Raw genomic sequence first — 22,171 nt, forward strand, 5'->3', positions numbered from 1 at the left:
TTGCAAATAATTAATAGTTTCCTTTTGGGTAATGAAGCCAATGCATGCTTAAATTTAAATGGAATCTGTCCAGCAACCTTGTTTCATGAGACCTAATTATTTCACCATATAAGTTTAACATGTGCACTAGTCTTTAAAATCAAATGAAAGAATATATAATACTTTGCCACATATGGAACAGGTTTTTTTTTTTTTTTTTTTTTTTTTTTTAAGATCCCAGTGTTATCCACAAGGTTCTTGTAATTCTAAATTCGGTCAAGGAAGGAAACTGTCATCCATGGGTTTGCTGAGAAAGCAAACTACTTTTACACATGTAATAGGAACCAAGTAAAACAAGAGAAGCTGCTACTAGTGTTCTCAGCACTGGATGACACATTAGTTTGAATGAAGAACTTACATGTTCACAGAATAAATGGCAAGCTAATACAGTTCAGTCTACGGTATACAGGAATAAATCCTCATAGTAACAGTTGTAGACGTGGAGTCAAATTCAGTGAATACGAATTAGGGAATCATTTGTTAGGAATAATTATCTTAAAATAGCCAAACATAGGAAATCAGCTCGTCCAATAAAGCTCAACCGAGGATCTCGCTTGGATAGAGGAGGTCAGTGATGTCAAAATGGCTCACGGTGCTGAAATGTAATGAAATACACAGGGCTGCAAAAAGAAGTGGAAATTAGATTGGCTACGACTCTTGTGGTGCTTCACAGGGATAGTCTTAGTCACTCTTTGTTTGAGGTAAAGTAATCCCAGAATTATGCCTGGCCTACCTCCCAGGTGCAACTCTCACACCCAAGGCTCTCTTCTTTCTTTCTGTTCTTCCTTCAACGTCATCCTCTGGAGATTTTTTCTAGATCCTTCCATTGAGCTTGGAATGTCTGGACTGTCTCTAACCTGCTTTGTCTCCATTGAAACCTGGCTTTCCCCAGGGCTGCTTCTAGCCCCTTCTGGTCCATCCACTAAGCAGGAGGTGACTGCCTACCCCGCACTCCCCATATCCACTCTTAGAAGGATTCACTCTTATCACCCAGTGTCTGCTTCCCCTATGAAGTTCCCGCGCTCCACCTATAGTCATTCTCTTTCCTGCTGTCCACCAACAACCTTGGCCACTTCCTCACTTTTCTCAATGACTTTGCTATTTAGCCTTTGGGCTTGGGCCATGGCCTCTGGCCAACAGCCATGCCAGTGTTCCCCTAGCATCTTGATCTGCTGGACTATTTCCCCTACGCCCATGACCTCCATTTCCACTTGAACTACTCACTCAGATGGATGGGTCCTGAATTCTCTTATCAGTTGGGTGGTGCTTATCTGCAGCTTGTGAACATTGCTAGTCCTCTCTTTGGGTCACCATGGGTATGCCTTTCTGTAGTTTCTGATGTCACTCTGCCTGGAGGCAGTTGTGCTCCTGGTATAGCATTCACTATCTTGGTATCTTAGTCTCTAGTCTATTTGGGAGACTTTCCCCTTAATCTTGGGTCTTCTCTGACACCGTGCACTGCATGGATGATATTTTTAATGATGCATCTTTTCAGAATATTCAAATTAAATATAGCAGCATCCTGACAGTTCTAGGCTTGCAAACTGTATGCATTCTTTGTTTCTGCTCTCTAAATGCTAATGCTGGCTGGTACAGAGCCACTAAAAGTGTGCTCTGGATCTAATACAGGTCTCCATTACTTTCAAATATGGTCTCATCATTGCTGGGAAATAAGAATTCCCTCATCTCTATTCTTCACCTTTACTCATCATTCTCCTCACTAGCCTAATTTAATCTTCATAATTCAATAGATTTAGCATTTAACTTGTATGCGTGAACTTTTGCTTGCGTGTGTGCATATGTACCATGAGTGTCCCTGGTGCCCAAGGAGGCCAGATCCCCTGGACCTAGAGTTATGAGTGGTTGGGAGTAACAGGAACAAGTTATCTGAACTGTTGAGCCATCTTTCCTGCCCAACCAACTCTTGACCATATTTCTATGTAGCTTTATTTTAGTTCTCTCCCCTTTCAAACTGTCTTCACCAGGAAGGGACTATACTTCCAACTTCATAATGACCGATGGAACTCTTATACACATTTAGACAAGATGAAATGGAAATGTTGAAGACATATTATCATCCTGTGTTCTTTCATATAAAGCACCAAATATTTGAGGCTGAACATAGTGTGTTTTTTTGGAGGTAATATAATATAGATGTCATGCAAGTATCCCCATCTATACAATACACACCAAATAGGACTTTGAGCTACACAATAAGGATTCCAACCCACAGAAATGCACTTAAATACTGAAGTCAGCAAGAGACTGGCATACTTGAGTAGCATGTTCTTTGTGTTAAGAATGAGACACGGCATTACAGCCAGTATTTCCATGAAAAAATTAGGGGAAAGGCTATATCAAAATGTTCTTTCTTAGTTAAAAGTTCATGCTTCAGGAAGCCCCTTGATTAGACTTCCCACCTCGGGGAGGGGTTGTTTTAGAAGAGATCCAACACTAACACTGTTAATGTAGAGTTGTCATCACAGAGTGTTTATAAAGAGGTTCTATGTCCAGACGGCCAGCTAGGCCACCTGGGGCCGCCATCTCTGCTCTGTTCCTTCCTGATCCTGTTGGGTGAGTGTGTATGTATATATGTGATTTTTATAAAAAACAAATGAGCCCCATTTCTGCCTCTAATATTTCTGCCCCATTTCCCTCTTATGTTATTCTGAAGGTCCCTTTGGCTTTATGCTTCTCGTTTTTACTATTACTAAGTGGCTCGTAGACTATTCTTTGAAGCCAATTAAAATTGCTTAAGCAGAAACAGAAGCCCATGCACATTAAATCTCCAAAGTCAAAGGTAAAATGATTCACCTTGTAAACATTGACTTGAGAAGAAAAGGTTATTGGGATTGCACTAAATCAAATTCACAGATTTTTTTTTTCTTAAAAAAAAAATCTGTGTCATGTTGAAAGATTCTCTCTCTCTCTCTCTCTCTCTCTCTCTCTCTCTCTCTCTCTGTGTGTGTGTGTGTGTGTGTGTGTGTGTGTGTGTATGCGTGCGTGTGTTCTTATCAAAATCATCCTGGCAATCACTTGGCACAGATCATTGAAAGGTAATGCTCTTACCTCTTTCATCTTTCAGTCCAGAGTTTCCCAGAATTTTCAGGCACGCAGAATAGTGAGGGGATGAAGTTTTCTGGGTTTAAAGTCTATTTGTGTGCATTTAAGCATCTTTTCACTGTCGCCTGATAATTACAAGTCTGGCTATTTGCAACACACACTTCCCCCCACATTGCTCTGCTTCCCTTCACTCTCCTTGCCTTTCATGCTCTGTTTTTTTTGAATCTACCAGGTAAAGCTTATGCGAAACAGAATCTGGGAAACCAGTTTTCTTCTATCGTCAAAGGGTGATATAGTGAGATCTTGAACCCTAACTAGAAGAAGTTAAAGGATGGAAAAACATTCAGCTTTTGAAGTCATGCTGCCCAAGCCACACATTGGAGTTTGAGCTCCAGTCCAACATAAACAGGACAGGAAGGGAGTAGCACAGAAGTCAGTAACCCTTCATCAGAGTCTGAGATCTGATGCGGGTGTTAACAGGGCAAGTGCACACACCTTGAAACGGCAGTTTGACTGTAACCAACCCTGCAAGCATTTGCTAGAGACTGGACCCATTCTCCTACTCTTCAGATGGCTCATTTTCTCCACAGTTAAAGCAAAGCATCAATCAAGGGGGAGCACTGGAGAAAATGAGGAAAGGAGTGGATAACTGGATGACTTTTTTCCCTCCTGTAATTCTATTCTGTCGAACATGAGTCCATATTTATTCTGTGCCCCTCCTCTATGTGTGTTATAAACATGTTAATATGGATGTGTCATATGTGTGTACCTGTATGTAGAGGCCAGAGGAGTAGGTAGATGGTGGGAATTCTTTCTTGATTGCTTTCCGTATTTATTTTTGAAACAGAGTCTTACACAGAACCCAAAGCTCATTATTCAGCTTCACCTTCTGGCCAATGAGCTTCAGGGATCCACCTGTCTCCATTCTCTTCTCCAGTGCTCAGGTTACAGGAGAGTGTCAACACGTCTGGCACTTTACACGGAGATTGGAACTCAGGTATACACAGAAGGTAGCTCTCTTTATTTTTCTAGATCAGGTCTCATGTAGAGTTAGGCCAAGCCCAAGCTAGCCTTGAACTAACTATGTAGCTGCAGATGATCTTGAACTTCTGACCCTCCTGCCTCTCTCTAAGTTCTGAGACCACAGGCATTGACCTTTATGCCCAGTGTTATGCTGATGTTGTAGATGGAACTCAGGGCTTTGTGCCACGACAGACAGCTAAGTACTCCACTAAGTGAGTGACAGCTCTAGGTCTTCACATGGAATTTCAGCTGAATTCTTCATATACATATGTGTCATCACCAGGTGGAGACACAAACATTATCATTTGGTAACGTTTTACAAAGGAGAACAAGTCTTGAACTGGTGGGATTTGATAACAGAAGTTCTGGGAGTATTCAGGGAAAACTTAAGCAGAGCAAATGAGGTTGCTCTACAGATGAGAGCTCTTTTTCTTCTTGGTGCTTAACTTTTGCTTCATTTCTTCAAAAATACTTACAGACATCTACTACATAGGGCCCAAGAAAGACAGCGAAGGTCTCTATTCTCAGAGGGGTAGCAATGTACAAAGCCAATAGTAAGTGAATAACCATCAGAGGTAATCGTGTACCGTATACAAATTAAAGGGGAGAGTGGCTGGGTGGCTGCTTTAGATTGAGTGGCTGGGGAAGGGGATAACATTAAGTTGAGATTTGATAGGCAAGAAGAGGCCAGCGTTTATCACATTGCAAGTGTAGAACATTCCAGACAAAGGAACAACTTGTACTTCAACGTGTGTCTAGGCGTGTGGGGGACCCATAAGGAGCTTCCAAACATAGAAAGCTGATAAAGAGTGACACTGGCCACTATTTCCATCTGCCTCTCTCTCACACACCATCTCTAATTCCCGTCTATGCAGAAAAGGGACAATTCGCTATTTTAAGAAGTACTGACCATTATGAAGACATGGCTTCAGCTAGTCAGCCTTAAAGTCCTGGCTACCTTTCTGTTTAGTCTCCTTCTGTTTTGGGGACAAACACCATGACCAGAAACAACTTAGGAGAACAGATTTATCTTCGCTTACAGGTCAGGGCTAGAACTCAAGCAGGAACCTGAAGCAGAAACGATAGAAAAAGATGTTCACTGGCCCTCTCAGGGTCATGCTTAGCTAGCTTTCTTCTATACCCAGGACTACTTGCTCGGGGAATGGTACCACCCACAGTGGCTTAGACCCTCCTACATCAATTAGAAATCAAGATAACTTGTCACAGATATACTGATAGGCCAATGTAATCCAGGTAGTTCCTCTCTCAGATGACTCTAGGCTATGTCAAGTTGACAGTTAGGGCCATATAGGACACTTGCTGTGAAAGAGTTTTTAGAACATGTCCCTCCCTTGAGGCAAGATTTTCAGAAACAATGGGGTATCTGAGGGTAGGTGTAGGTAGCAAAGAAAGAAGCAAACACAGTAAATACAATTACACAGGCTAATTCAACCCAAATTCACTTTACTTCAACATGGGAAACACTAATCCTATTTTTTATTCCAAGACCACAGGGAGAGCAAACAGGAAGAACAGGAGCAAAAACAGCTGTTGAGTTAACATGGAAAAAAATCTGTCCAACCATTTCATTATCAAAAGGGCATGGATTTTTACAGCTATGTTTTATTTTTGGCACTCCACTAAAAGTAAGAATTTTATCTGCTGACCTGCTTGTTTCTGGGTGTAAGCATCACCCTTCACTAACTCCCCCTTTGATTTCTCATTTGGCAGGCTGTGTGCATGCAGATTGTACCTCCCGTTCACAAGGTGGAAGAGGAAGGCAGGAAAGGAGAGGAATAGGCAGGGGGGGGGGGGGGGGGGGGTGGAAACAGCACATTGTGATTTCCGCATCCTTTAGTTGAATCCAGAAGGCAAGCACATGGGCAATCAAGACCACACTTTCCTAGATGCTCTGTCAGCCACCTACTGAGTTTGCCAGTTACAAACTTCCTAGGAATTCCAGGCAGAACCATGCCTTTGAAGGACACTTTTATGAAATACAAGAAATCTACAATTTGCACCTTGAGCTCTCCATTTATTTTGAATCTCTAGGCATTGTTTGGGGAGACAAGACCCAGCAGTAGACTTATTTGGCGCAAAGACAGAATAAGACAGATAGTCAATACCATGGGTTTAGGATCTTTTCTTCCTGTTTTCCTCTGAAAAGATGCAATTTAAACAAATTATGTTACCACCTCTGAAACTTGTTCTTAAACTACTCAACCTTTTAATAACCACAGAATTATTATTATTATTATTTTTGTAGACAAAGCCCCATCATACACACAAGCACAGGGATACAGCTGAAAGCTGAGGAGCTGCTGAAATGTCTGAGATAAGGCAGGCTGTAAATGCTGGCTAACAGTTCCTCATGTTTACTCTCCTGTGATTTATACTGAATTTATGATGGCTATTAGAAGAGAAACACTTCACTGGATCAAGAGCACAGTCAAGACCTCCTCATTAAACACATCTGCCCTTCCCTAAGAGGAGTGGTCCCTGTTTCAGTAAAAGCACTACAAATACATAATTAAAATGCAAACATGAAACAAGTCAGTAGTAGCTATTAATTTTATGGCTGGTGCTATAAGAATGTAAATCTTTTTTATGGATGCCTTTTCTTTTCTTTAAAGCTCACTTTATCTTCTCAGAGAGAACACAGGTCTTTCACAGTGCTATACATAAACCTGATCAGTAGCTCTACCACCTAAAACACAGGAGCCAGCTGGAGCCATGGCTCAGTAGTTAAGAGCATTGGCAGCTCTTCCAGAGGACCTGAGTTCAATTCCCAGCAACCACATGGTGGCTCACAATCATCTGTAATGAGATCTGATTTCCCCTCTTCTGGCATGCAGGTGTATATACAGGTAGAGCACCATGTACATAAAATAAAACACAGGAGCCAAAACAATGCAAAATGACCTACTGGGTAATAATGGGTAGATTTCTGATATCGCCTTATACAATTGTCCTGAAGTTTCTTTTTTATAAAACCCCTCCCAGTTTCTTAAGGTGTTCTTAGAGTTGGTTTGCTTTTGGCTGAGGTCCATGAAATCCCTTGGTAAATAATGAAGCGATGTATAAATCTGGTTCAAGTTTCTAATCAATTTTAACACTACCAACACATGAGCTGATCATAGATTGAAGAACATAAGTACATCACTGCTAAGGAAGCAAAGAACTCCTAAGATATCAGACAACACAAGGAATCCAGAGCCTTTCCTAGATGGAGTGATCTCATTCTCATGGAAATGTGAACCAGTAGAGATTTTTCCATATGTCAAAGAACAATTAGCAATTGTTCTGCTGGATAGAGAACCTTTTGAGTTCTATTTCTCTCTCTCTGTCTCTGTCTCTGTCTCTGTCAGTCTCTCTGTCTATCTGCCTGTCTCTCTGTTTCTGTGTGTCTCTGTCTGTCTCTCTGTCTCTCTTTCTCTCTCTCTCTCTGACACTGTAATGGCTCCATTCATGACAATGCTTTGCTGCATGGTGCCAATGGACACAGTTCACAAAAGACTTATCATCCTGAGAAAATAATAGAAATTAAAGGTGAATGGTGGAAATATGTAGTTCCATGGACTTCCAAAGGCAAGGAGGCTGAGTTGTCATGGACACTCCTCCACGTGGCAAGCCTGCCTCTGGTTTTCCCTCCTGGCCAGGATTAGCTCCTGGGTTCCCACTCTTCCTTCCTAGTCTCCTCCTGCTCATCTGCACTTCTGATTCCTCTAGTTAAAAAGCTGGTCCTTAGTTTAATGGAGACTCCAAGGAGTTCCCTTCTCCATTCATTCTAGAGAGCAGTTGCACCCTGCCACAATCCAGAAGACAGTGCCCCTTGAAGATATTTTCATAGCCATGACCAGTTAGTTACAGCTTCTAGCAAAGAGATTTAATGATGCTCTAAATTTACCTTCTTTATTTTAAATATCCTTGGTATTTAAATATTTAAATATCATTGCAGTCAAGAACAGCTTGCCTGCAGAAAGGGTGGTTTGCCACACAGTCCAGTCCAGGAGAAAGCTTTTCTCTAACCAGAGAGGAAATGGCACAGGAATATGGAAAGTATTATAAAACCATGCAGAAGTACTCACAGTTTGGGTTTGGCAAGCAGAGGTGGTGGTTCCTTAGTGGGCGAAAGCAGGGCAGCTGGTGTTGGAGGAGATTTATTGCCATAAGTTTTGCCATTAATCAGCCCATTGACTCCATGGCTGGGATGAACTCCATTGGTCTCCCTCTCCGAAGAGTTGAATTGCATTTGAAGTGTTGCCATGTTAAGTCCTAAGTCGGGGCTGTTCACCTGCTGGATTTCAGATGGCTTCTGGGATGCCATCTCATAGGAACCTGTCTCCAAGATTGGAGGGGGAGGTGGAAAGTGTTGGTCGTGATCACTGTTGGGCTCTCCTACTGAGTCATAGCTACAGTTGTCAGTGTTGGCTAAAGAAAGGGGGGGGGGAAGAAGAAAAAAGTAATAAGATGCTACTCGTTCAACAAATGATTTTCACACTCATGGATCCTGTGGGAGATCCCTTGTATGTCATTAGGGAAGAAGGGCCACACTGCTGTCATGGGACTCAGAAACATTTCTAGCCTCCTGATCTTGTTTTGAGTGGTGACTATTTGTCTCATTCCCTGACTGAGCTCACCTGTAGAAAAATGAGCTACTGATTCAGGAACAAAGTGCATTAAGAGCTTAAGATAAGGCATCATCAAATATGACATTGCAAAGAATATCAATTCAAATGCTTTATCCTCTGACACCCCCCACCCCTGCCCAGTCCATGAATCTCATTGGACATCTAACCCCAATGACTCACTGATAGCACTCAAGTTCAGAAGGGTTTAGGCAGCCACCCCTTCTGAAGCCAGGGGAGAGAAGTTCTGAGCCCAAGCGAAATTCTTGAAATTCTCATGAGTGCATAGAAAATTTCCATGTCAGATGGGAAATTACATTGTCTCAGCCATAACTCAGTTGAAAACAGATTTAAAAATGTGACTCTCAATAGATTAAAAGTATCTTGAGGTCATGACACTTTCTGAACCATTTACCTTTCTAAGAGCCTGGCAGACCTTTGTGGATGCACCAAGCAATGCTTATTGAGGTTCATAGAAAACCAAAACAGTTTATCAATTGTGTTTGGCATACCAGGGTCAAAGAGTCTAGTTTTTGCTGTTAACTGTTTGGAGACTGCTGTGATCATTTGATGGGACACTCTTCAAGGTAACTGAACATTACAATGCTGGGATACAGCCTGCTGTGGGACTCCAGGGACAGCACTGCCTACCGTGTCCATTCAGGTCAACCCGGTCCCACTAAGGTGAGCCTTTCCTCCCCTGCTTATCTTAATGAACATACAAATGCGTTGACAGTCCCCAAGCTTCTTCTAGCTGTGACTCTGCTGCCACCTAGCCTCCAAGTCCTTGCTCTTCTGGGAATCAGGGCAGTAGACTAACGCCAGTGTGTTTGTGTGCTAGGCTTGGTCAAAGTGACCAGTTTAAAATCTCTATTAAGATGACCTTGAAAGATGAAGCAGCTACTACAAGCTGAGGTAAAGTTCATCGGTAGAAAACGCATCTAAACATACAAAGAAAAGCAAAGATCTGTTTCTTCTTATTGTCTTCCCTAGTGATTTGTTTTTGAGTTGGATGTCCATGTCTTTCTTTTTTAACACTGGTGTAAGTAGTGCAATATTTTATCTTTCGTGTCAGAGTCGATTACTCAAACTAATATCTACTGAGAGGAGATTTGATTTCCAGCACCTTCACATCATCTGTACATTTCATCACTTGAATTTCTTTCTCACAAGTTTCAATCGTGGTTCACAGGGTGACACATTTGGGCAGGTTTCTGCAGGTCCTCTGCACTGCTGAGGACCATGACTGCACCTCTGACTTAAAGGGGACATTCCGAGGTGAGGAGTCCTAGCTTAGCACGAAGATTACCAGCTCTATTGTTTCTGAGATCAAGATTGCATGATCTTCAAAACTTGGCCCCATGAGCCAGTGCTAGTCACCAAGCTTGTCTTCTCCACCCCCATAGCTCCCCCAAAGCTCTTTGTTTGAGATGAGACATCTGACAGCTAGGAGAACTCTTGGAGTGGCCGTGACATTCCTAAGAGCTGAGCACTGCTCCTGGGACAGTTGTTGCCTGTCTTGGGGAACTGCACAAGAGCCGGGTAGGAGGAGCCGGCTGCTGCTGCTTTTGATTCCCACCTACCCGAGGTGATAACAAGCTGAGCAGTGCTGGTCACTGATCCATAGTCATTTCTGGCTGAGCAGGTAAAGATGCCTGCATCTTCAGGAAAGCTCTCAGCAATGACAAGGGTGCAGATCTCCTCTGGAAGCAAAATGACCCAGATAATCCGTTAGAGGGACACGGGCAGAGAAGTCAAGTGAAGTGAACCTCCACCCCCTCCAGTTTCCTCCAACTCTCCAGGCTTGAGTGCTTTAATGTATCTTCCTTCAACTTAACCATCACTAATAAGAGTATCGCCAACAAAAGGAGCCATATATATACACAGACATATATATCAGTAAGTACAAAGATAAACAAATTAAAGCATAAGGTGAAAGTGTAATCTCTTTTTATAGTCTGATTTTGTCCATATCCAATGCTCCTGAATATGTCTCCAGAAATAAAGATAAAGAATTTATTGTATTTGCCAGGTGGTGGTGGTGGTGGCGGCGGCGGAGGTGGCGGTGGCAGCGGCAGCGGCGCATGCCTTTAATCCCAGCACTCTGGAGGCAGAGCCAGACGGATCTGTGAGTCGAGGCCAGCCTGGTCTACAGAGTGAGTTCCAGGAAAGGTGCAAAGCTACACAGAGAAATCCTGTCTCGAAAAACCAAAAACCAAACCAAACCAAAACAAAACAAAACAAAACCACCACCACCACCACCAACAACAACAATATTACCAAAGTACATTGCTTTGAGGTGCCATAACAGGGTTGAATATGCATCTTTTTAAAAAAAACATTATCAAGTACCAAGGTCTGTGGGCCTTTGTGAGCATCATAGCCATCCCTCTATTCCTGAACCTCATGCCACCCCCATTCCTGATGAGCTGCTGACGCTGATGACAGTTTGGCTAACAGACTGCTGGAGATTTTCCTTAAAGCTGGAGATGCGCATGATTCTTAGATGTCGAAACGCTCCGTTGCCGGACAGAGATCTGGGGACCACAGTGATTATAAGCTGTAGAGCCTTCAGCAGCAGCTGGCCTAGCTCGAGGCGACAGTGCCGCTACCACAGTGATGCACCTTAAATTTCCAAGCTATGAAATCACACAACTTACTCTTTTGGCATAGTATTCAGTTGGGTGTCACAATGGGGTGGCGCCAAAGTAGATTCATTGTACAACACATTGTGAATCGGCGACAGGGCGTGGTTAATACAGTACGGAACTGACGCCGTTTGGTTAAATGTAGAGAAGAGTGACAGACAAACATCACAAGTGTCCAACTATAGGTATGTAAACAGGTCAAACTCTCCTCCTACAGGAGCTGAGTAGTGGCGGCTGGGGCCTGTAGCCAGGACATGGGAAGCTGCCGCTCAGAGTGGATAAGGCTGCAAACATGTCGGGGAGGAAGTTCTGAAGGATCTGCTGTGCAGGGTTGTATGACAGTGGCGCACTGTACCCTTAAAACGTAAGAAGGCATATTTCCTGTCATGAACTTCTCTCTTTTGCTTCAGCAAAGAAGATTAAAAGGGCAGAGAAGGGTCTGGAGAGATGGCTCAGTGGTAAAGAGCACTGGCTGCTCTTTCCGGTTCCAGGCTCCAGTCCCAGCACCCACATAGGGGCTCATAATCTGTAACTCTAGTTTCAGGAGATCCAGTCTCCCCTTCTGGCCTCTGCAAGCACCAGGCACACACACATGGTGTATTTGCAGACAAAGGAACAGAGTAATGAATGTCTATTGTTTATCTATTTAAATACCAAGCTAGGGAAACATTTGAGAGGTCTCCAAAATATAAAGAAATTCATCTAAGGAAGATGTTGCTCAGGTTGCCCCCATTTTTTCTTTTTCTTTTTGAAGAGTAAGAACAAATGAGCTGTAGTTCTAGCCAAAAGGAAGAAATAGACGAAAGGAACCAACAGCCTGACTAATGAAAGGTTATAAGATATCAAGAAAGGCTTCTGAGAGAAAGCCTGGAACCTCTTCCCATGCACAGAGCCCAGATGTTCAGAATCTACCCAGCTGCTTGCTGAGTGTGCTAAGGAATGTGCTGCCTTAATAGTCTATAGCTAATATTCTAATATTATCTCACACTAATATCTAATATTAATGTGAGATAATGATGCAAGGTTTCTAGCCTCAAGTTATTTGTAATTTCCAGGGGGTGAGATACGGCAGGATGGAAGGAAGACATGAACTAGAAAATCTCTAGGTGGATTCCAACTTCAAAGTTTACAGGCCCAGTGTCCACAGGGCTTGAGAGTGTGCCTAGCCTCTCCCTTCTCCTTCCCTTCAAAACTGTGCTGCCTTTAAAGGCAGGCAAGTCAGTTACAAGTGGGAAGACCAACCAGAAAATTCCAGTTTGCTAAATGTAAATATTTACTTAAATGTAAGGTGGAATTAGGAAAGAATTACATTTTTTAAGGCAATTTAAAAAATAGAAGAGAAAAAGAAGAAAACATATTTTGGTGTTTCTGTTTGTTTCAGACTTCTGGAGGAACCAGAACAAAGGTTGACTATGTAATATCTTTTATTTGTTTTTTTTTTTAAATTTATTTGTTTGTTTTTTTGAGACAGGGTTTCTCTGTATAGCTTTGGAGTCTATCCTAGAACTCACTCTGTAGCCCAGGCTGGCCTTGAACTCAGAGATCCACCTGCCTTTCTCTCCCGAGTGCTGGGATTAAAGGTGTGAGCCACCACCACCCGGCTGTAATATCTTTTAAATCTGACCAAATACTAGGTATCCTATAATTATTCTACAACCACAAAGACAAGATTCTTTTTTTTTTGGTTCTTTCCCCCACATTTTTTCTTAGTAGCTTTACAATCCTTCCAACTCAGTCTATAAAGACAAAACAAAACAAAACACAACAAAACAAAACAAAACACAATGTTTCCTGAATTATCTTTCCCTTTTCTTTTTATTAAGACCTCTCTATATATTTAAAACTTGTGAATTTATATTTTGGGCACACTTTCATCTCAGTGCTTGGGAGGTGTAGGCAGGAGGATCAGGAGTTCGAGGCCAGTCTTGAGCTATGCAAAAGCTAACAGGGGCCAGATGAGACCTGGTCTCAAAACCAAAATCAATCAATCAAAGAAAAAAGACTCTCCAGATCTTCCCACCACTCCAGAAAACCAAAAATAAGTTTTTATTAGATAATATATGCACATGATAAAATTATATACAAATATAAAACTTAAAAGGTATAAATGGGTGTTTAACTTTCTGTCTCTTAAGTAATTATGTTAACATTTTTATGAGGGCTTAACAAATTTAAGACAGAGAATTGAACATACACATTTCTGTTTATATCTATACATTTTGGTTTCTTACAAAGACATATAGACACATATAATAAAGGTCTAATTATTGTGATTTACACAGGTTTTTTCCACTATGTGTGGAGTACAGTAACCTCACAAGAACTCAACGTTATTTATTTCAGTTAAAAGATAGTTTGAGTTCTTCATAATGTAAAGAAATTATGGTATCGTTGTAGTTTCCTGGGCTACAAACAGGGAAAAATATTGGCTATTGAAAATCACAACCTGACGGGAGGCCTTGCCATCTTATCAGGGGGAGTGGGAGGTGGGTGAGGACGGGGAGGTTGGGAGGGGGGTGGGAAGAGGGGGATCTTGGATTGGTGTGTAAAATGAATGAAAACATTTTCTTAATTAAAAAAAAAAACACAACCTGAGCTATTTTTTTTGCAAAGATATGGAGACACCTTTTTGGGACAGCATAGTAAGATCACACAGAATCATCACAGCAAGCAGGTCTGAGGGTGGCGACCTTGGCCCTCATCTGACTCCTGAGGCTGGCAAGTGACTTGAGAAGTCCTTCCAGGCCTCATCAATTAGTAGCACAAGGGACATTTTCTACACTCTACCATCAAAACAGTCCTTTAAAAGACACCATGGAATATCAGTGTGATTGTGAGCTTAAATGGACTACTCAATTTTCTCTAGTTCTTAATGTTTACCTAAGAGGAAAACAAAGCCTGCTGAGTTTAATGTTAGCAGGGTATTTGCTCCCAGTTGCTGTAGTATTGGCATAGCAAAGGGCAAAAAATACTGAAAAATTAAACTTAGGTTGCATGCTAATTCCACAACGAATTTCAACAGTGTGTGTCATTAGAAAGAACAAACAAATAAGCAGGCTCAAGTTAATACCACACTGCATGAAGCAGGCAGCTGTGCAGGGATCAGCAGATGTAAATCCAAGCAGACCCACCACCTTCCTGTCTTTGCAGTGTGGAAGGTCTTGGTGTGCCACTGGGAAAATACTATAAATAAAGAATGTGGAGCTCTGGTGTGTAATTTACATTTAAGCTACTTTGGCATTTTTCAAATTGGTGTTTCTCCTTACAGAGGAGAAGAAAATCTATGGGCTAGAAAAATGAATTGGCTGCTTTGGTTTTGTGTCCTGTGTTTGGCTCTCGATAGATGCCCAGGATTCTTCGTCATTATTTAAATTTGTGTAAGTTTAGAACTAGAGTGCCTGTCCTCCTGGGTAAGACTGGTGATACTTCAGAGGGCTTGTATTTATGAGCCTGGCTGCAGAGGATCCTTTACTTTTGACTCTTGACTCTTTTACAGCGGGGGCTTGCCAGAGATGTCTGTGAAAAGAATCACCTGCAGTGATGGCTAAGTATGCTGGCTTCTCAGTTCCTTCTGCTCACCTATAGTCTAACTAAGCAGCTCTGGGATGGAGCCAAGGGATTTTTTGAAAATATGCTTTCCAGATGATTTTTGTCTTGAGAAAAGTTCTAAAACAGTGAATTTCAAACATTTCTTAGAATGAAAAGAAGGCGATAGACTTTATGTTCAACCTGGTCACATGTGTACATATCAATTACATAGACACACATACATATACACACACATACACTCTATACACACATGTATGAGCAAGAACATACATACATAGTGGCAACAACTGTCACAGAAAACACCAAAGAGGTACATTACTTTTTAAAATTCATCTACTTTTTGTTGAAAATTTTGATTGTATTGGTGTGTGTGTGTGTGTGTGTGTGTGTGTGTGTGTGTGTATGCCCATATCACAGCTCATGTGTGGCTGTCAGAGGACAATTTCTGGAGTTGATTCCAATCTTCCACCCTGTGGAGTCTGGGGACCAAATGTAAGTTATCAGTCTTGGTAGCAAGAACCTTTACCCACCGAGTCATCTCATTGTTCCTTCCTGCCTTTTTCCTTTTGGATTTTCGATACTTGGCTCTGCTTATTTTAAAAAATAGTAGTTGCAAAGGAAGGCTGGAGATGTAGCTCCATGGCAGAATACTTGTCCAACATGAACAAGTGCCTAGGTTTGACCCCAGTACTGAAAAACAAAAGATGGTCATCATCCACTTTGGTGACTCATTTTGAACCACTGTTGGACCAACAGAGGAAAAACGATGTCTCTTGAGGTTGACAAGGTAGCTCAGTGAGTAAAGGCACAAAACCTGACACCTTGAGTTCAATCCTTGTAACTCACATGAAGTGAAGGGAAAAATAACTCTACAAGTGTCCTCTTAAGTCCACAGCTGTGGGAGCCCTATTCCCAGGTTATTTAATATCCATCAGTCCTGAATGGTTGAGGTATTAAGGGAAGAGCTTGAGATTTGGGTTTGAAAGATGCTGATGCTTTTAAAGGATGCAATTATCTGATTGAAAAGTTCAGTGAATGGAAAGAAAATAACAGAATGACAGAAGGCTGTGAGGTCACCTTGTGTGTTTTGATAATATTGTGCAGTGTTGGTGTTCCAGGAGAAGCAGACAGAAAGTGTGGCAACAATTCAAGCTGGGGCTTCCACATCAGTATGACTATAGTCATTTTGGAAGCGAGAAACTACTGAAAAGGTAGAAGGTACTGGGAGGTTTTTGTTTGTTTTCTTGTTTCTGTTTTTTTTTTTTTTTTTTTTTTTTTTAAAATTGAATACATGTAGTTGTGAATGTAAGCAGAGAAGGGTAAATAAAACCCAGGATATTTGTGTTCTAAGAGATTTTAGGTAGACTGGTCCCAAACTCTCATTCCTTAGGTTTGATCTCAAGAGTATGGCTAATTAGGGCTGGAGAGATGGCTCAGCCGTTAAAGGCTAGGCTCACAAACAAAAATATAAGAATACGGCTAATTAGTATTGCAGTCCAAACTCTCAGGGTAGGCTACCGGCCAGGGACCAGGTGCACTGCTTCGTTCTAGAGTACAAAGCCTCTGTAGTTGTCCTGCATTTTTCCACATTAATGACACAGGAAACCTGGAGCAAAGGAAAGCAATGAAAGATCTAAGTCTGGAAACAGAGTTTCTTGATGCTTCAAATTCTAATTAGCTTTCTTCATATCCTAATAAACTAGTGGTTCTCAAACACACAAGGAGATAGCTGAATATCCCCTATAATGTGGATATGCTGGCATTAGAAGAAATGAGCAGGTATCCTTTTGAAGTTGTGAAAAACATCCTCAGGCAGTAGCTACTTCTGAGCTACTCAAGGCTCCCAACAGCATTGAGTGTGTGTGTGTGTGTGTGTGTGTGTGTGTGTGTGTGTGTGTGTGTGTGTCCAGGTAAGGGCACCCACGTATGTGCACAAAAAAGGACTCCAGGTATCCAGTTCTATCTCCACCCTCCTCCTTGTTCCATTGAGACTGCTTTTCTCACTGACCCTGGAGCTGTTGGTCTTAGTAATCTGAAGCATGGCTTCTGCCTCTACCCACCACAGTGCTTGGGTTATAGGTGTGTGCATGACTACATCCAGCTTTTTATGTGGCTCCTTCTAACTCAAACTCAGGTCCTCATGTTTGCAAAGCAAGTGATCTTGGATGCTGAGCCATCTCCCAGCAAACTGAAGACTCCTAAAGAATAGTGATGCTTCTTCTTATCCATCCCTTGTAAGACTCCAGGATTTTCTAAGTTATACCTCCTTAAGGAAACACAAGGTTCTGCATACAATTGCCTTTTCTTAGCTGAGTAGGTAAGGAAGAAGAAAGATGTACGGTGTTCTGTTTTTTGAATATAAAGTCAAGACTCGGCACATGGCAGCTGAGGTCCTGCTTTTTGCCAGGCTGGTCCCAGGTTTTTGATCTCTCGCCTCCTGAGCATGCAGCTCTTGCCCTTAAGCAGCACTTTCTGGGTCTGCCTTTCTTTTATCTAAAAGTCTGTCCTACCATCCGCTTCCCTCCTTCGTTAAAAATTAGACTCAGTCAGAGTTTCCCCAACTGAGATTTTAGGAGGGCAAGTTTCTGGTTAGGACTGGTTATCAACTAAAGTGAAATCATTTATCACGTATTACTTTATTGGTTCCTTTTGTTTTTTTCATGGCTCATGTTCCCAGCACTTACCACACGCCAGCCTCTTCAGTATTTGTTTTTAAATAAATGCATGAGTGAATTTAGATAGAAGGAAGAATATTTACTCCATTAAACAGACAAACAAAAAGATGGATTTCCCTACATGTTTCCTCTGCAATTCTAATCTGATCGAACAGGACTTGTTTCATAAGAATTTCCAGAAATTCTGTGCATAAAACAAGATACAGATCTGCGAATGGTTGTGACCAAGTAGATATGTAGAAAAGTCACGACTTAGAAACAAACAGCATTGGGATGTTATTTTGTGACATCACAATGATGTTTACAGTTGGTCAACTCCATGTACCCAAGGCTGTTTTCTGTGCCTCTCTTTGAAGGAGTCTCCCAAGTAGGGTGACAAGCTCACATGGTAAGGAGTGAAAGGAGCATCATGGCTTGCATGATTTGGACATCATTAGATATGAAGCAAAGCCACAAGGAAATGAGGTGTGCCAGGTTGTAACATGGAATTTTTATCTACTTGCAACTTACCCCTACAACATCTGTAAAAGAAATTCTGGTAGGAACTGATGTCAAAAAATGATTGGTTGTATCATGTGAAGGGAGTAAGAGGCTAGCTGGTCTGTACCAAAAAAACTGTCTCCAAAACAAATAGAACAGTCTGTGGCTATTAATAACATAGTTGTGATCCTTTTAACCCAATTTCTCCAAATTTGACTTCCAGGGGTTGTGCTTTGAAGGCATCTGATAAATTACTAAGTCAGAAATTATTTTTATTGGTAATAAATACCTTTTAAAATTACCTAAAAATTAATTACAGCAGAAGGCAATCCTGAATCCTACTCAAGTTATTGGAATGTATTTAACCCTTGGTGAAACACAAACCAAAGACAAATTTGCAGAAACTCATACAGTGAAGAGTTAGCAAAATTGACGTCATCTGGTTCCCTGGGTGACTCTCAAGACACTGTTTCATACATATCTCCTTTTGTAACCTTTTAAACTTTTATCTGGAGTCACTAGCAGCTTTTGCTTTTCAAACTACATGGTTTGGAAAACTCAACTAATTAAAAAAAATAAGGCTCCAGCTAAACTCCACAAAGAAGAAGTCCAGTGTGGTTGAAAGCAGAAGGTATGTTCTAAGGACCTTTAAAGACAGGCAGTTCTAGCCACACAGAGAAAAGGACATTTAAAATGTTCAATGTAAGGATGCTAATGAAATGAACCCCTGTGTATTTATCACCTGGAGGAAATAAAACAATACTAGCACATTAGAAATGGCTTGTACATCCTTTCCAACTTAATCCTCTTTCTATTGAGATAGTATTTCCTTTGATGGTCTAGGTACACATCCTTTAAAAAATGGGTACCGAGTATATATCTTTGTTATTTAAAGAACTGAACAATAAGTCTGACCTTGCCACTGTTAAAAAAACAAAACAAAACAAAACAAAACAAAACCCTCAGCTACTATCTTGGGCCATGAACTAACTAATAAAATCTTTCCTGAATGTTTCAAAGCAAACAAACAAACTCACAGAGGTACTTAGCAGGCAATATTCTGAATCTTGGAAAATGTGATGCTCATCTGGTGGGGCTCAGTGTGGAGAAGAAATGAACCCCTAACAGTTATTGTTAATGGACTCAGGACCAGTAAATTTCATGTTTCTAAATTCGACATAGCTAAATCCTAGCTCTCAGGACTAGAACAAAATGGTCAACTTCCGAGGGGGCAACACAAGTGTCTTCTGCTGCTCCAGGTGTCGGTGTATGGATGAGAGATCAGGACAGCTAAACTGGGAAAACCGGCTCCTCCATCAAGCCAGTCAATCATCAGGGGAAAAGATGGGAAGGAACCAGGGAGGGGAACTCCTGGTGCAGACAGCCTCAGTGGGGTTTTCCTCCTGACTGACACCCTGCAATCTGCAACTGGGGACTTGCCCTCCTCCCTGGTGCACAGCTGGTATACTCCTGGAGGTTCCCTTTGATCCCCACATCCTGTTCTCCACATCTGCATCTTGCTCTTTCTGGTTGAGCTCTCTGGTTGTGGTAGAGAAGACCCTCCTTCAGAGATCGCGGAAGAATACTTCTGAGACCTTGCAAGTCTGGAAATATTTTTACTAGATCTTTACACAGACCCAGAGATCTGGGGAGAATTCCAAGTTTGAAGTAATTTTGCATTTGAAGCTTTTGCTTCATGGTCTCTTTGTGTCTGATGTGGCTACTGAGAAGGCAGGCCTGAGCCTCTCCGAGGTCCCTGGGAAGGTGCTCATTCAGGGGTCTTCTTATTCTGGATATTCTGAGCTCCCCAGGGATATGCACAGTTCTGAATTTGTTCTACACATTGCACAGTTGGTGTGCATTTTCCATCTAGAAGGGAATGGCTTTAAATTTGGGGAATCTTTTTGTATATACATGCAATTGTGTGTGTGTGTGTGTGTGTGTGTGTGTGTGTGTGTGTGTGTGTGTGTGTACATGCTTTCGAATGTTGTGGTCAGGGGTAGAAAACAGACATTTTCCTCAGTTGCTCTCCACTTTTTTCTGTGAGACAGGGTCTTTCATTGAATCTATGGGTCTCTGATTGGCTAGATTGACTGGCCAACAAACCCCAGAGATTCACCTAGCTCTACTGCCCAGACATGGGATTGCAGACAGGCACTGCCAAGCCCAGCTGCTCTGTGGGTGTTGGGAATCTAAAGACCAAAATGCAGGCTTGAGCAGAAAGTGCTTCCCTGATGGAGCATCAGGGGAAGTTTTAGAATCACTTCTTTGATAATGCCTCTTTCCTCCTGGAATCTCAATTACATATCGTCTCTTTCAGTGTCTCTGCCTTTTCTACCTTTCTACCCTGCTCTTAGATTCCTTCTTTGTGTGCTCGGTGGGCCATTCCCTCAACTTCTGTTTATGATACTGTGATGATATTTTGTTAGTGATCTAACAAATAAAGTTTGCCTGAAGATCGGAGTACGGAGCTAAGCCACTAGTTAGCTATAGAAGCCAGACAGTGGTGGCACACACCTTTTATCCGAGCACTCACAGGAGGCAGAGGCAGACAGATCTCTGTGAGTTCAAGGTACCCTGGGCTACACGAAATTAATCCAGTCTAAAAGAGAAACAGAGCCAGGTAGTGATAGCTCACACCTTTAATCCCAGCGCTAGGGAGGTGGAGACAGGAAGTGATATGGCTGGGTGGAGAGAGAGGAATATAAAGTGGGAGGAAACAGGAATTTATTGCAATCAGTCTGAGGATTCCTGGAGACAGGATCTTGCCCACTTTGGTCTGAGGATTATGTAGAGGTAAAAGGTCTCTCTAGTGGCTGGCTCCTTTACTTCTCTGATCTTTCAGCATTTACCCTGATATTTGACTCTGGGCTTTTATTATTAAGACCAATTAGAATTCGAGATACATGCTACCCTTCCTTCCTTCCTTCCTTCCTTCCTTCCTTCCTTCCTTCTTTCCTCCTTCCTTTCTTTCTTCTTTCATTCTTAATTTCTTCAGAAACATGTAGTTCAGGCTGGCCTAGAATTCTCACTGCTCAGCTTTTTAAATTTTCTCTTCAGTGCATACTCAAAAGTACCTTCAATCTTCCCCTTTCCTCTCAAAGACTAAAGTAAACTGCCTTGGGCTGTGAGACCTTAAGTATATTAGCCTAGTTTTACAGTCCTCTAAGTCAACAGATGAGCCTCAAAGCTCCATGAGCTAGGTAGTTATTCCCCTAGAACTTTATAACTTACAGTAGAACAAGTTAAGTACTGTTAGCAAAACACACATGCATTAGAGAAAAGTCATCCCTTTTTTCTTCCATAGCCACAATTGCATTTTAATGGGTGTGAGCATTTACTGGGAATTATATAACCCCTTTGCAGTCAGATATAGCAAAGCTCATTTCCACACAGATTTTCAGAAGTCCTTGTTTTTTGTTTTGTTTTGTTTCTGGTGTCACATATCTATCAAAAACTTAGTGTTACAAAAATGTGTTGTCCCACAGGACAGAAAGGATGCTGACCCAGTGTTAAAAAATATAATTTTAGCTGGTTGATGCACTATATCTGTCAGACATCATGTGTCAGAGTGTTTGTGTCAAAAGTTCTAACATTGGGGCTGGAGAGATGGCTCAGAGGTTAAGAACACTGCTTGCTCTTCCAAAGGCCCTGAGTTCAATTCCCAGCAACCACATGGTGGCTCACAACCATCTGTAATGAGATCTGGTGCCCTTTTCTCATGTGTAGAGATACGTGCAGACAGAACACTGTATACATAATAAATAAATAAATCTTTAAAAAAAAAAGTTCTAACATGTCTCTGTCAGTGTGGAGAGGCATCCTGGATACCTGATGGGGGAATGTTCTTTCTGTATGCTGTGAATATGTGTTGCTCTGATTGGTTGATAAATAAAGTCGTTTGGCCTATGGCAAGGCACCTCAGAGGCAGGCAGGAAATTCAAAGGGAGAGACAGGAAGAAGGTGGGGAGAGATGCCAGGCAAGCCGCCCAAGGAGCAACATGTAATGGGCCACAGGTAAAGCCACAGAACACGTGGTGATACATAGATTAATAGTTATGGGCTA

The 22,171-nt window shown here is 41.8% G+C and overlaps 1 protein-coding gene across 3 annotated transcripts in view; it reads right to left on the bottom strand.

Moving 5' to 3' along the window:
- Palld (palladin, cytoskeletal associated protein) overlaps positions 1-22,171 on the bottom strand; it is a 411,174-nt gene that overhangs the window by 179,785 nt on the left and 209,218 nt on the right. For all 3 annotated transcript variants that reach the window (XM_036166697.1, XM_036166696.1, XM_036166695.1), the window contains 2 exons: positions 10,337-10,456; positions 8,214-8,556 (listed from right to left, as the gene is read on the bottom strand). In XM_036166697.1, the coding sequence (XP_036022590.1) occupies positions 8,214-8,556; positions 10,337-10,456 (463 nt within the window). The remainder of the gene's footprint in view (positions 1-8,213; positions 8,557-10,336; positions 10,457-22,171) is intronic.

This window comes from Onychomys torridus, chromosome 17 (assembly GCF_903995425.1).
Source record: "Onychomys torridus chromosome 17, mOncTor1.1, whole genome shotgun sequence".
Classification (NCBI taxonomy): Eukaryota; Metazoa; Chordata; class Mammalia; order Rodentia; family Cricetidae; genus Onychomys; species Onychomys torridus.